Raw genomic sequence first — 13,556 nt, 5'->3', positions numbered from 1 at the left:
GCCTCTCCCTGACACAGTGCTGCAGCACTTCACCAGGTTTCGGTGGCACTGGTGGACCATTGCTGGCATGGGGGGACTGTCTTGGGTTGTGCCTTGTACCCCTGCAGCCACTAATCCCTCCCAGTACAGCTCTGATCTCCACTGCAAATCCCAGCAGTGTCCAGTGTGTGGCTGTTCCACCCGGGACTCCTGTCTGTTCTCTAAGTCAATGGATCAATGTTTGATGTATTTAACACTGCCCTGCACATTCAGACACAAAGGTGCTGACCGAGGACACACAGAAACATCCACAGAGCTGATGGCTCAGGAGGAAGCTGCTCTTTGCCAGGCTGGAGAGGAAGGCAAGGCTCGAGGAAGCCTGGTCTAGAGCAGAGCATTCCCCAACTGCAGGAAAGAAGCTGGGGATTTCTACCTGCTCCCCGAGGTGCACAAATGGCTGGGGATCAGCCCCTGGAGCTCTGCTGCTGGTAGGAGGGAGCATGGGATGGAGGCAGAGCTTCTGTGCATCAGCACATCCGTGGTGAAAACGTGCCCCCAGCTGCCTCTGCTGCCGTTCTGCTGCCTGCAAGGGTCGCTCCTCCTTTGCACGGGCATCAATTCACACTCACACACCTTGGGAGGCAGAGGCACGGGCACCTGCTCCAGGAAAAGCTCTGGAAACAGGGAAAGGCTTTGGGCAAACGGGAGCCCGAAGAGCCAGAGGGGCCTGAGGACCTCTGATGGGTCACAGCATGTCTGCAGACCCAGAGGTTGGAGCTTGGAGAGCCTCAGTGGTGTTGGTCATTGCAAGATCAGCGGTGGGGGAAGCCAGGCTGGAGAGCTGGCCAGATGCAAGAGGGGGGGTGTGAGGATTTGGTGGGCAAAGGGAGAACAGGCAGAGTCCTGCGATGGAGATGAGCCTTACAGTGGAGCCATGGAAAAGTGCAGTGGCCCCAGAAGTACCTTTTCACCTGAACCGCATTCACTTCCTCTCTTTTTTTCTTTATAAACCTGCAAAATGTCATGTCTGACTGGGGTTGTGTTCTGCCAAAGCTCAGCCTGGTTACAAGGTACTGACTGGTTCAGAGCCGAGCTGCACCAGGGAGGGCACATTCCAGGCCCCTGCAGCAAACTGGGAGCAGGGCCCAAGGAGACACAGGGTCTGATCTCTGTGCTCCTGGTCAGTGCCAGGTGCATTTGCCAGTTCAGTTTGACAGGTGACTTTCTCTGTTTGGAAAAGTCACTTTCCACTTATACAATGATCAGAGCAGACAATGAACTTCTTAGCTCTGTTCTGGGACCAGGAACAGGGACCCATGCAACCAGGGCCCTCAGCTGTGTCCCTCTTTCCAAAAAGCCGCATCCCCTTCCTTTCTCCATCCCCTCAATCTGGGTACCTAAGCCTCTCCTGAAGTCCCTTCCATCCTCTGGCAGGGCAGGTTGGGATCGTACAGTCAAGCTAATGAGCTGGGGACCCACGGTGACCCTGCAGGGCTGGAGCATCAGGATGCTGAGGAAGCAGCTCAGTGCAGCAAACAGGGCATCCCTGAGGGGTCAAATCCATCAGCTGCTCTGGGAATTGCACAGATTTGGGATTAGCATCAAGAAACTGCACAAAAGGCTTCAAATTAAACATGCTGATGGAGAAAAATCCACTAGAGGAGCAAGGTAGAATTTTGGCAGACAGTTTTCCAGGAGAACAGCAGAGCCTGCCTGGCCATTAAAGTGTTAAACAACCCTGGCATGAGCTGTACTGGAGATATTTCCCATTTCCTTCTTCCTGCCTTCATTGCCCAAGGTGCACTTTATATTAATTTTCTTTCTTTTTTTTTTTCTCCTATAGAAAATCCAACTCTCCAGAGGAGTTGGTAGGTTCCAGCTCTGCTCTGCATTTACAGACTCCACTAATTACCCGAATAATGGGACGGGTGCTGTGGTAAGGGCATTTCCTGTGAGGCAAGGTTAGGCAGACAAAATGCCTGAAGCCAGAGGGTTTTGGATTCAGCCGTTCTGGGAGATGTTTTTAATTTATTAGTGCTATTTTTAAAAAATAAATTAAAAGGTTTTTAAATGAATGGAGATTTGCTCTTTCCAAGTGATTTATCTCCTTTGTCTGATGGGCGGAGGAGCTGGCAGGGATGTGGATGGGGAGGGAGAATCCAGGGAGAGAGGAAACAACGGGGTCATCTCAGGTGGAGGGGATGGGCGAGGCCTGCATGGCCTCTCTGAACTGGTTCCTCATCACGTCCGTGTCAGAGATGGGCTGGAGATTTCCCAGAGGAGCAGCGCTTCTGGGGCTGATTGTTGCTATTTTGGCTGTAGCCAGGAGGCCTCCAGCATTTTGAGCCGGTCCTGGGGAGCAGCCGCTCCTTTCCCAGCCCTGCCTGTGCCTCGGGAGCCACCTTGGCCCTGCTGGGGGCTGGGAGGGCAGGACACTGCCAGGACACGCTTTCTCTCTCTGCCAGCACCAGGGTCTGCTCCGTGTGAGTGTGCCAAGGCAGGAGGAGCCCTGGCCCCTGCCTTCGGTCCTCGCTCTGTGGGACTCGGCCGTGTCCATGACAGGCCCACTGGCAGGGCCGCAGCTCTTACTTTTGCATTTTTCCCTTTGCCTCAAGAGCTCCAGATAGAGCTCGGAGCAGCTGTTGGGAAATATGAGGCGGCTTTTGTGGTGGGAGACCCTGCACATCCCTTGCCAGAGTGCTGCTCGGCGCTGCCAGCCCACCTGAGCCACACCTGAGAGCACAGACCTGCCAGAGCCGCTGCTGCTGCCCACCTACCTCGTACCAGAGGCCCCAGGGACCTGCTCTGTGTGTGTGTGTGACAGTCAGCCCCCAGGGCCACCACACCTCTCCTTGCTTGGACAAAACAGTCCTGATGGGAGGAAAAATGCTTTCCCCTTTCCTTCAAAGCAGAGATCGCATCCCAGGGGCATTTTCAATGAGTCCCTTCCACAGCTGCTTTGGTGGAAGATTTGGGAAGCTCCATGAGGAGCCTCTGTCCCCTTTCAGCTGCTCTCTGCACTTGGTCTCTGGGCTCTGTTCTGCTCTGCCGTGGGGACACCGAGGGCTGAGGCCTGCCTAATAGCAGGCAAGGTGGACATGCTGAATGATGGTCTGTGTGTGCTGGTGTTTGGAGCGAGAGTTTGGGGCCAGCTCTGAAATTCAGCTGCCATGACTCGATGCCCTCCCCATGGCTATCTCTGAGGCCCTGCACACACACACTCGAACACCGATGGCTGCACAGGTTCAGGTCACCTTCCCCTTCCATCCCTCTGCACAGAGCACTGACCTGGAGCTTGGTCATGTTGGGGGACTTCACTCATTCCCCTTCCCCTTCATCCTTGATCCATGAAATGTTCATATTTCAGAGACACAGGGGGATAAATCCAGTGTTACCACAATCTACCTGATGAGGCCGAAGTTGAGCACTATGAGGTATGAGGCAATTATTCATCAGCCTTTAGAATGTGTTCAGACTGATAGCAAAGCTCAGGGACCTCAGGACACTGCTCAGCTTTCCAGGTGAAGGTGGTAAGGAGGAAACCTGCGCATGAGACCAGCCTCACTGCGGAAATTGATGTCACAGGGATCCCCTCATGAGAAGCTCTTTCCTCATACAGCAGGGGAACCTGGCCCCTGTGTTAGCACCATGCAGGCCTTTGCATGGCAGTTTTCCCTTGCTGTTCCTCTGAAACTGCAGCCACGTTGTCCCTGGCACTCTGCCCCCAGCCCTGAGCACAAGGTCTGAGTGTTCCCAAGAATCAGTCTCTGTCACTGCAGCGATGCTCCTGGCTGCAGCTGAACTGCTCCTTCCATCAGCTCTTCCATGAGCACTCCTCCTCACCAGGCTAATGACACACAAGTCTCATCAGAGAATCATGGGATGGTTTGGGTTGGAAGGGACCTTAAAGATCATCTAATTTCAAGCCCCTGCCATGGGCAGGGACACCTCCCACTAGAAGGTATCTAATCCCCCTTACCCTTCTTGCTGCATTGTTAAAGACTGAGAAATTAAGTCTAAAACAATCAGGAAATGTAGAAGTCAGGATCTTTCCATCCAAATGGCAGAAGCAGGTTACGCTGCCAGGTGTTTTACAGCACATGTTAAACATCCCAAAGGACAATGCACCATGGGCCGGGTCTGACAAGGCAAATCTGGAGCAGGGAAGTGATGTGAAGAGCAGTGTGTCTGCGGTCTCAGCTCTTGGCATGCCTTGCACCTACTTCTTGCAAAAGATGGTGCTTCTCTTGACTCTTTTTCATTTCACCTCCCCACTCCTCACTCCTCACCCTCTCAGGATTCCCTCACCCCACTGTGCCAGCCCATTTGCCAGGACATTTGCTGTGGTCCAAACATTCACCGTGGCCACAGGCCTTTCCCTCCGGCCATGCCAATGGGTAATGGATGTCCTTCCCTTGGTATTTCAATATTATACCCTTGGCATATCGATCCCTGCTCATGGGGCAATGCTGGCTCCTCCCTGCATTTCCTGTGGGCATCCCCTGACCTTACACCTTGTGTACAGAATCGAGGCCATTACCCAAAGGGGCTACAGGAAGAATGTGTCACATCAGCATATTTACTCTCTTATTTGCTCCATGGCTTTGGGAAAGGGCTAAAAAATGCCAAACTTCTCCCACTCCAACCATCTAATGCCTGGTTTCATGGCTCAGCTTGGGGCTTCTTCCCACAGCCCTGCAGGGTTGTTCTGTGTCATCTCTCAGGCTGATGAGAACTGGAGAGGGAATCTCACTGGTTTACAGGGCTGTTTCGAAACCCCTTTGGGAATCTGGCCCAGGCTGCTCTGACTTGCTTCCAGCCTACCTGCCAGCTTTCCTTCCCAGCAAGAGAAAGCTGGGGGGGCGGCTGCTGAACAGCCAGGTCTTGCCCTGAAAGAGAAAATTTTCTTGGAGCTGCTTTATCCAGCTGCATGCTGGTGTTTGACCTGGTGGGTGCTGCACATCTGCCTGTCCCCCCATCAGTGTGGGGAACACAGAGCTGCTGTGCACTTGGCAGAGCTGACTTGTGCACAGAAGCTGCAGGTCAATGCAAGGGAAATGTGAAGTCATTCATCTGGCTTCACCTCTTTCTAGATTTGCTGCCCTCCTGAAATATCAGGGCCAAGCCTTCTCCAAGAACAAAGATGCTCCACTGGGATCTGTTTTTGCAGGAATGCTGGGACTTGGGGCAGGTGAGCAGTGTGGTTGTACTTACACAGCTCGCACGTTGCTGAGACCTGCATGGGGCAGTGGCTGCTGCTTCTCTTAGGTTTTGGCATTTAGTAAAAATAGAAGTTTTACTGTCTAGCTGAATATGAGAAGAAATATTTCCCTTAGGGAAACAGAGGTTTTTGCACCTAAAACTTCCCAGGCTCTTCTGAAAAACCTGAAACTATGTTTTCCTCTCAAATTTTACACTTCTTCAACTATTGTGCCTGGTTTATAATCAGCATCTGGCCACAAATACTCATTTTAGGAACCCTGGAGAAATTTCTGTCTTCACCAACCCTTACCATCCTGCTGCCTTCCAGGAGGTAACGCCCACGGGGTAACTGAGAGCACAGTTTGGCCTCCACAAGCCCAAGAAAATGTGCTAAGTGCTGTCAACAGAATGTAATCATAATTTGAGTTAAAGGGTAAATGTGGAGCCTGTAATCGTCTCCACATGCACAGGAGCCGAGAGGTGGTAGGTAGATGCAGGTCTAGGCTGGGACGGTGCAGCCAAAAGCTTGGCAAATTTTTGCCCCAGAGCTTGTCCAGCTTTGGTCAGCAGACAGGTGGGTGCTAAGGATCAGCATGGGGGGTGGCTCCACTTGAGGAACACACGTTGCTCAAGGATCACTGAATCGGAATGCTTGCTGGCCTGATGGTGAGAATTGGATTCTCAGGCCAGGAGGAGCAGAAGGCCTCTCTGGAGAGCACTTCTTCAGAGCGATCAGATGTGGAGGAGAGCGTGGAGAGCCTGGAGCTCCCTGCCACAGCACTGTCCTTGCTGCAGGCAGCTGTGTAGGGTGGGGCTGTGGGACACTCACGCACCAGCGTGTCCTGCAGAGCCTGGACGCGGGCAGAGCCCGGACACGGGCAGAGCCCGGGCATCGGCAGAGCCCGGGCATGGGCAGAGCCCGGACATGGGCAGAGTCTGGGCACGGGCGGAGCCCGGGCACGGGCACAGTCTGGGCATGGGCACAGTCTGGACATGGGCAGAGCCTCGGCACGGGCAGAGCCCTGCTTCAACGGGACCAGCCTTGGAGGTCAGATCCTCCCAGGGCTGCCTGATCAGCACCAGCAGAGACAGCGTTTGCACTGCTGCAGTGCTCCAGAGTCCCCGCATTGCTGCACAGTCCTGTCCCCGCAGGGATGGGGAGCAAGAACAGGGGACATGGAGCTCCCCAAGTGCTGGGCAGCACCTCGGATGAGCAGCAAAAGGCAAAGAAAGTGTGAGAGTGGGAGCAGAGTGGAAGAGAGGGAAAATGAGCTTTCATCACAAATGTCTGTGGAAACAGAATTATCTCCCAGGGCTATGAAACCCTTTAGTCTTTCCCACAGCAAACAAGGGGCCATCTTTTCCTCTGCAGCTCCATCCTGCTTGGGATGGGCAGCAGGATCTCTAACCACCCTGGCTGCAGAGAAGGGTTGCCCAGATGTAGGCTGGGATGTTGCTGCATGTCTGCTACAGCTGTAGACCAAAGAAGGTTTTCTTCCATCAGCGAGTTCTCTGTTTCCTCCTGCAGCTCGCCTGCCTTTGTGCTGCCTGGGTGCCACATCTCTGCCCTCACATATTTGCCTGTGACCACCAGAAATGACTGGGGAGAAAGCCAAGCTGGGACCCGTGGGTCACCAGAGGAGACCATGCATCAGCCTCCCACCCCTGGCACAGTTCAACCTCTCCCCAGCTGAGCCCTTCTGGGTGGTCCCAGGATCTGCCAGTCTGCAAGGAAGAGACAATGCATGTCATGGTCCTGCCCTGAGGAGTGTGTCTGGGGACCAAGGGCTTGCCTGCTGCTGCCACTCTTGCCCGATAGCTGCTGTTGGCATCATGCTGGGCACAGAGGAGCCCTCTCTCCTTGAGTGGCACTTGAATGCTGGGAAGCAGCATCTCCTTTTGCCATGACCCAGACCCCCTAGTTCTCTTGGCAGGAAGCAAGGGCCTGACTCTGACCCCAAGCCTGCATGAAGGGAGATGTTTCTGCACAATCGAAGGCATCAGGCACCTCTTCCAGTCTTTCAGAGCCTCGATTTATTTGTTTGCTTGTTTATGTTTCCTCCTGGGCCAATGCACAGCACACAAGGCACAGGCCATTCATGCAGCTGTCACAGCACAGGGAATGTGTGGTCAGGCTGTGGGATGAAACTCTCCTTCAGTTCAGGGTGAACCCCCTGCTGCTAATTGCAGAGCCATGGAATAGTTTGGCTTGGAAGGGACCTCAAAGCCCATCTCGTTCCACCTTCCTCTATCCCAGGTTGCTCCAAGCCCCATCCAACCTGGCCTCGGACACTCCCAGGGATGGGGCAGCCACAGCTTCTCTGGGCACCCTGTGCCAGGGCCTCAGCACCCTAACAGCCAAGAATTTCTTCCTACTATCCAATCTCAATCTACCTTCCTGAAGATATGTCCTGCAGGTGAGTTCACTTCTGCTTCCCATCCTCCCTGCAGTCTTCTGATGGATTGTTTCCCAGCCATGCCAAGCACATGGTGCAAAATGAAGTCAGCTGGTGATGCCAGGAGACATGAGATCGTCTCAAACAGAGATACCCCACAGACCCCTGAGGACTTTACAGGCCCCAAACTCAATACAGCCCCTTGTTTTGGTGTTCAGGTGTTGGAGAGGCTTTAGGACCATGCCCATGTGCTGAGGAAGGAGACACTCCCTGAGTAGGGCACGCATCCAAGCTCTTGGGATTGCACCTGGACTAGACTGGTGTCCAGGGCCTCAGAACCCCTTGCCAGCCACACTGCCCATATGCACAGATCCCCCTGCAGCAGCAGCACAGCCTGACCAGCTTGCACAGCCACGGGAGGAAAGGCCAGGCTCTCAGTCCCCAGTGAGCATCATGCCCTGGGCATGCACTCGTGCTGGTACCTGGAGCCAGCCCTGCTGCTGCCCCCAGTGCATGGTGACCAGTGACACGTGGGGGCTGCCCCCCTTTCCTGCATGCTGTGCTGGGGGATGAACACAGCCCATGTCTTTAGGACAGAGAATAAAACAGGGGACTCACAGGGTTTCCAGGCTGTGCAGCCCATCAAAGCCGTTGGCTCCCAGGCTCTGGATCCGGTTGTTGTGCAGGTGCCTGTGGACAAAACAGAGATGGTCAGTGGAGGTGCAAGATGACCTTTTCCTTTGGTCTGAGCTGTGGTCCAGAACATCCTGGATGTAAGCTGACCACAGCCTGGGCTGGGATGCCAAGGGCACTCATAGGGTTCCCTCTCTTACCCCATGAGACATGCTGGGTGCAGTAGTGCTTGCAGAGCAGCTACAGAGCTCCCATTCCTCTCAGGAATTCCAGGCTGATGTAGGAATTTCCCTGAGATCTCCACCTTTACAGCTACCAGGTGGCTGTGGATGAACATGCTTAAGCAAGAAGCTTCAAGAAACACCCTAGAGCTCACCCTTCCCTGGGCTCAACCCACCATGTGGCTTCAACAGCTGTTCATGGGCACTGGGTGCTATCTAAGGACACAATCATATTTGGACTCCTTGGAGCTTTAGTAGCAGCAAGAAGACTTTGAGTCCAAAATCATCCTGTTAGTCACAGTTTATTATCTTTACTTTAAAAAAAAAGAAAACCCTGCCAGTTCCTGGAGCAGCTCCAGTTTGATTGCAACGAGAGTTGTCTTCAGTTCAATGCTTCAGAGTGCCTGGCTGAAGTGCTGGGGCCATGCCACAGGCTGATGCACATTCTCTGCACCATAGAAACAGTTTTTTCCTGTTCCCCTTCATCCTGCTGCTACATGCCACAAACATCTAGTGCTTAAAGGCTTGGGAGCTCCCAGCCTTAACGCTGGCACTGGGGAGCCTTGTGCTGGGGGCTCCTGCAAAGCCACCTGGGGTAATTTTCCTTGGAAGCTCTGTAGGTGATGAGTTTCTGGAGTCCTGGGTTCTGTGTTTCCACAGATCCCTCACTCCCCTGTCTCAGTCTTTTGGCAAACCCAAGGCCTTAATTGCCGGATTCCTCATCTTGGATTATCAGAGACCCTTGTGTATGTGTGCACATCTCAGCGCTTTTCCCATGTCACTTCCTTTACATCTGTGAGCTTGTGGCTAATTGTGCATCTCCCTCTGAAATCCCACTCAAAGGCACCTCCAAGTCCATGGAGAGAGTTCTTGTGAGCAGTCTGAGAAAAGTCTGCTGAAAAGCAGGAGAAGACAACCCACTGCTGCCCAGCCTGCACTTAACCCTCTTAGTGATGCCCATGCTTGCACTGCCATGGTGTGTGTGATAAATGCCCACCGAGGAGGGGCAGCTCTCTGGGCAGGTTTCCCCATCAGTTCAGATTCTCTTTTAACGCCCAGTCCACGTGGTGAATTGCTGCCATGCCACTCCCCATGGGGGTCCTCTTGTCCCATGCCTATGATAGCACTAGCAAGGGATGCACCAGCCTTTGTCCAATGCTGCTGCCTCCTTCCAAGAGCCTGGGGGAGGCTCCATGCTGGCAGGTGGATCCATGATTTTTTCATTATTTGCTGCTTGATCTAAATGTGTCTCAGCTTGAAAAATCTCTCACTCCACCTGGATTCAAGTGCGAGCTGTTTGGCTGAGCACAGGCAGCTCCCACTGCCAAATATTCTAGGGTAAAACAGGAGGAAGCTGGGAGTGGAGGAACAGCCAGGCTCTAGGGCAGTTTGGTAGGGGCTTGCAAAACAGAAACAGCCCAAGACGGATGTTTGTCATTGGGATGAGAACATGCAAACATTTCAGAGGAAGGGGAAGGGAAAGATATCTGATAACATATGTTTGCTCCTTTGAGCAAATGGGAAAAAAGAAAAAGGATGTTGCCTGCAAAAAAACTTGGATTGTGACTTTTGGAGGAGAAAAGAAACTTGAGATCAAAATGCGAATCTTATGGGAGAAATTTCTCTTTGTCACAAGAAAAGAAGTTTGAGCCCAGATGGTTTCCTCCATCAAATGTTAACAGCTTCTGGTCATGCTGCCTTTTCTTCAGTTGGTGGTGCCAACCATTTTGAGTTCCTTTGGCACTGGATACTGCAATTGGCAAAGAAAGGGTTTGGGTCTGGAGTTGCTGTGGGATCACATGAAGAGGTACCACAAGAGCCGCATGCCCCAAACCCCTGTCCTGTGTGAGGGGACAGTGTGGGGACAAGGGAATGCTGAAGGCCAGGGAAGGTGTGAGCTCCCCGGAGCTTTGTCGGGATGGTGTGACCGGACACCTTGTCCAAGCTCGGACATGCTGAGCAGCTGACTGCTATCACTGCAGTCAGGCAAGGAGACAGCAGAGAAAAGCAATCACCTGCTGTGTTTATATTTGGCTCTAGAGTGCTTTGTTTGGAGGCAGAGTAATGAAAATCATCCGAAGGAAGTTCTTTGTTGCTGAGAAAATTATGAACAACCAAAAAAGGGAGTTATAAAAAAATTTGCTGTCCAAGCTGAACTCTAGAGTTACCCAACCACATGGCAATAATAGAAACAAGAGAGCTGGAAAGGTAAACACTTGAAAAGACGTTCCTGTCTTCCATTCTGCCTTTTTTTTCTCCCCTGGTAAACAAATTTTAACAAGTGGAATTGCAACATCTCCAGTGCTTGTCAATTTGAGCTCAGCCCACACAACGTTATATTCTGCCCTGTAAATTACAGCTCAGCTGGTTTGATGGCAGCTCAAGGTACTTGATTCTGGGCTATAAACAACCCCTACGATGCAAAAACGTGGCAAGTCTTTAAGCCTTTGCTGTTGGAGCCAGAAGCCACCACTCTCCTTGGTAAGGGCAATGAGCTTTGGGATCTGTGTCTCTTCCTGTGCAGGTCAGTCCCGTGGAGTGAGGATGAGTTTGGGCAACCACCCGTGGATGAAGCTTTGCCCAGGATGAGGACAGTCAGTGCTGTATCGTGGGCTGGCCTGCAGCCTGTTCTCAGCCACGAGCCTCTGTTAGAAAGCAGCAGTAGCTGTTGTCACACTGACCCTGGCAGGGTGGGACTGGCAGCTCCTGCAGCAGCACAAGGGCTCCCACGTGCTGTGGGACAAGTGAGCTCCTCTGCTGGCAGGTGAACCCTTGCTGTGTCCTGCTGAAACCAACAGAAACGGCGGTGGCTGCAGAATCCCACACAGGCTGGGGAGAGAGGCTGCAGCCTAGATGGTGCCTCAGGTGGGGAGAATTTAGAAACAGAGCAGGAAAAGATCAAACCCTACAAGATTCACTCTGACCCACGATAAGAAATGCACAGCAGATTCTAGATAGAAGGTTTTCTGTCCTTGCCAACTATTTCCTATCAGAAATTTGGAATAAATGTGATTTTTTTCCCCCATCACTCATGCAGCACCCTTAGTCAAATTTGTTCCATTTTCATTTTACTGCTTTTTCCATTTACTTTTCCAGTGAATTAAAAGGTTTTGGAGAACAGTCTGAAAGACAGTCCAACACAGGCATTAGCTTCAACTGTGGCAATGCCACCTCCAAGGGGACTGCACATTTGTCTTACACAGAAGGGAAGCAGGTTGAGCTAGTGCCTAAATCCTGCTTTAATGAAGGTGCTTGTCTGTGTGGGCAAGGAAAGGGAAATCCTGTCAACATCTGCACTGTACACTGGTGAAAGCAGATCTGGCAGGACAAACGTATTGCTGATACCCACACTGGTAACTGGATGTTGCGAATTGAAATGGGTGCAGAGAGGAGCAATAAAAATGATCCAAGGGCTGGAAAAAAAGTAGGATGGGGACTTAAAGAACTCAATGTGTTTAGATTATTACATAAGATCAAGGGGATGAGTGCAGTGTAATGTATAGGATTCTTCCTGGTTGGAAACTGGGTACTAAAATGGTTCTGTGATTGAGTGGAGGAAAGAATAATAAGAACAAATGTCTGAAGTCAAAGCCAAAGAAAATTCAAATGGGAAATATGAACGTTTTTTTTAACACTAAGGATGATTAACCACTGGAACAGACTACAAAGAGAAGTGGTGGATTTGCCATCGCTTTCATTTTTAATGACTTCATTTTTTCTTCTCAAAAAGGACAAATGCAAACATTTTCCATCAATTATTTGCATTAGATGATTTGAACCAAGCTCAAATCTGACATCATATGAATTCTCCCCTGACCAGCCATTGCCACGATGAGCTTGCATCTCTATTGTGGCAAAATTGTCCTTTTCCTCAACTTGGCCATGGATAAGTAGAGAAACCTGAACCATAAGTGGTGCAAATTCCATGGATTGTTTCCACTAGTGAAGGACCAGCATGAGACTTGTCTGGTGGAGAATAAAGCTCGATCAGAAGCGACATTCTCAGGGTGCATTGGGGCATGATTTTCTTCTTCCTTAAGTGCTGGAGAAGGAAATCCACTTTTGCCAAGGCAGTGAGCTTGGTCCTCCGAGAGAAAAGGCACTTTAGCCAATTAAAAGGCTCATAAATGGGACCCAGATGTTCCAGGCAATATTGCTCTTAGTGATAATGAATTGCACATGCCCGGCACTCCCTGCCAACAGGGTTCCCAACAACTTCTCAGAGAGGCACTGGTAACTCCCTTGCACAGGTGGGAGCAGGGATTCACAGGCTCATCCTGACACTCCAGTGCACCAGACTGGGCTCTGTGGTGCTAGGAAGCTCCAAGTCCCACAGATGTCAGCTGAAAGGACTGGTGACCAGCTTCCCTGGAAAGCAGGGATATGTTGATGTTTGCTCCTAGGCAAGGAAGACGCTGAAAAGCAGTGGTCCCTTCTGAAAGCCCCAGCCAGAGTTACACCAGAGGAAGGACCAGAATGGGAATGGGAACCCAGGAGTCTTGCAAACAAGTTTTCTCTTCTAGTCACTAAACTATTCTGTTAGAGACAGAGCTGCATCATGTTCTTTAATGATAAAAACTGTAAGAAAGAGGAATTCTACTGAAGATCCTTCATTGACACATTTCCAGCACACTTGCAGCTGGAAGGTGCTGCTGAGTGACCTTGACAATAAATTATCAGCGGATATTCAGGTTGTGTGAATGTCAAGTGCAGCAGAGGGGAGAACCAGGCATACACACTAACAGGCTTTTATATACCTCCAGGAAAGAGGCCTTGGTGTTCAGCAGCTATGAAAAAAGCAAATGAAATGACAGGGATAACTGGAAGAGGGAGAATGGGCACAGAACAGCGTTGTACCATGGTATAAACCAGAATTAATTTCTGTCTGATACAGTGTGCAGATCTGGTCTCTCCATCTGAAGGTGTGAAGGAACAAGTAAGTGTGATATGTGAACTAACTTCTGATTTTACACGGACAGGTATTAACAGGACAAGGGGAAAAGAGGGTAGATTTTTTTCTTAAACTGAGAGAGGGTAGATTTGGATCAGATATTGGGAAGAAATTCTCCCTGTGAGGGTGGGCAGGCCCTGGCACAAGGTGCCCAGAGCAGCTGTGGCTGCCCCT

General features: G+C 51.4%; 1 protein-coding gene across 2 annotated transcripts in view; it reads right to left on the bottom strand.

The window, feature by feature from the left end:
• Positions 1 to 13,556, bottom strand: part of LGR6 (leucine rich repeat containing G protein-coupled receptor 6) — a 151,225-nt gene that overhangs the window by 33,650 nt on the left and 104,019 nt on the right. For both annotated transcript variants that reach the window (XM_019288991.2, XM_010404499.3), the window contains one exon: positions 8,196 to 8,267. In XM_019288991.2, the coding sequence (XP_019144536.1) occupies positions 8,196 to 8,267 (72 nt within the window). The remainder of the gene's footprint in view (positions 1 to 8,195; positions 8,268 to 13,556) is intronic.

The sequence above is a fragment of the Corvus cornix genome, chromosome 26, assembly GCF_000738735.6.
Source record: "Corvus cornix cornix isolate S_Up_H32 chromosome 26, ASM73873v5, whole genome shotgun sequence".
NCBI lineage: Eukaryota > Metazoa > Chordata > Aves > Passeriformes > Corvidae > Corvus > Corvus cornix.
Note: the sequence above shows the minus strand (reverse complement) of the source record. Positions and strands in the feature narration are given on the sequence as shown.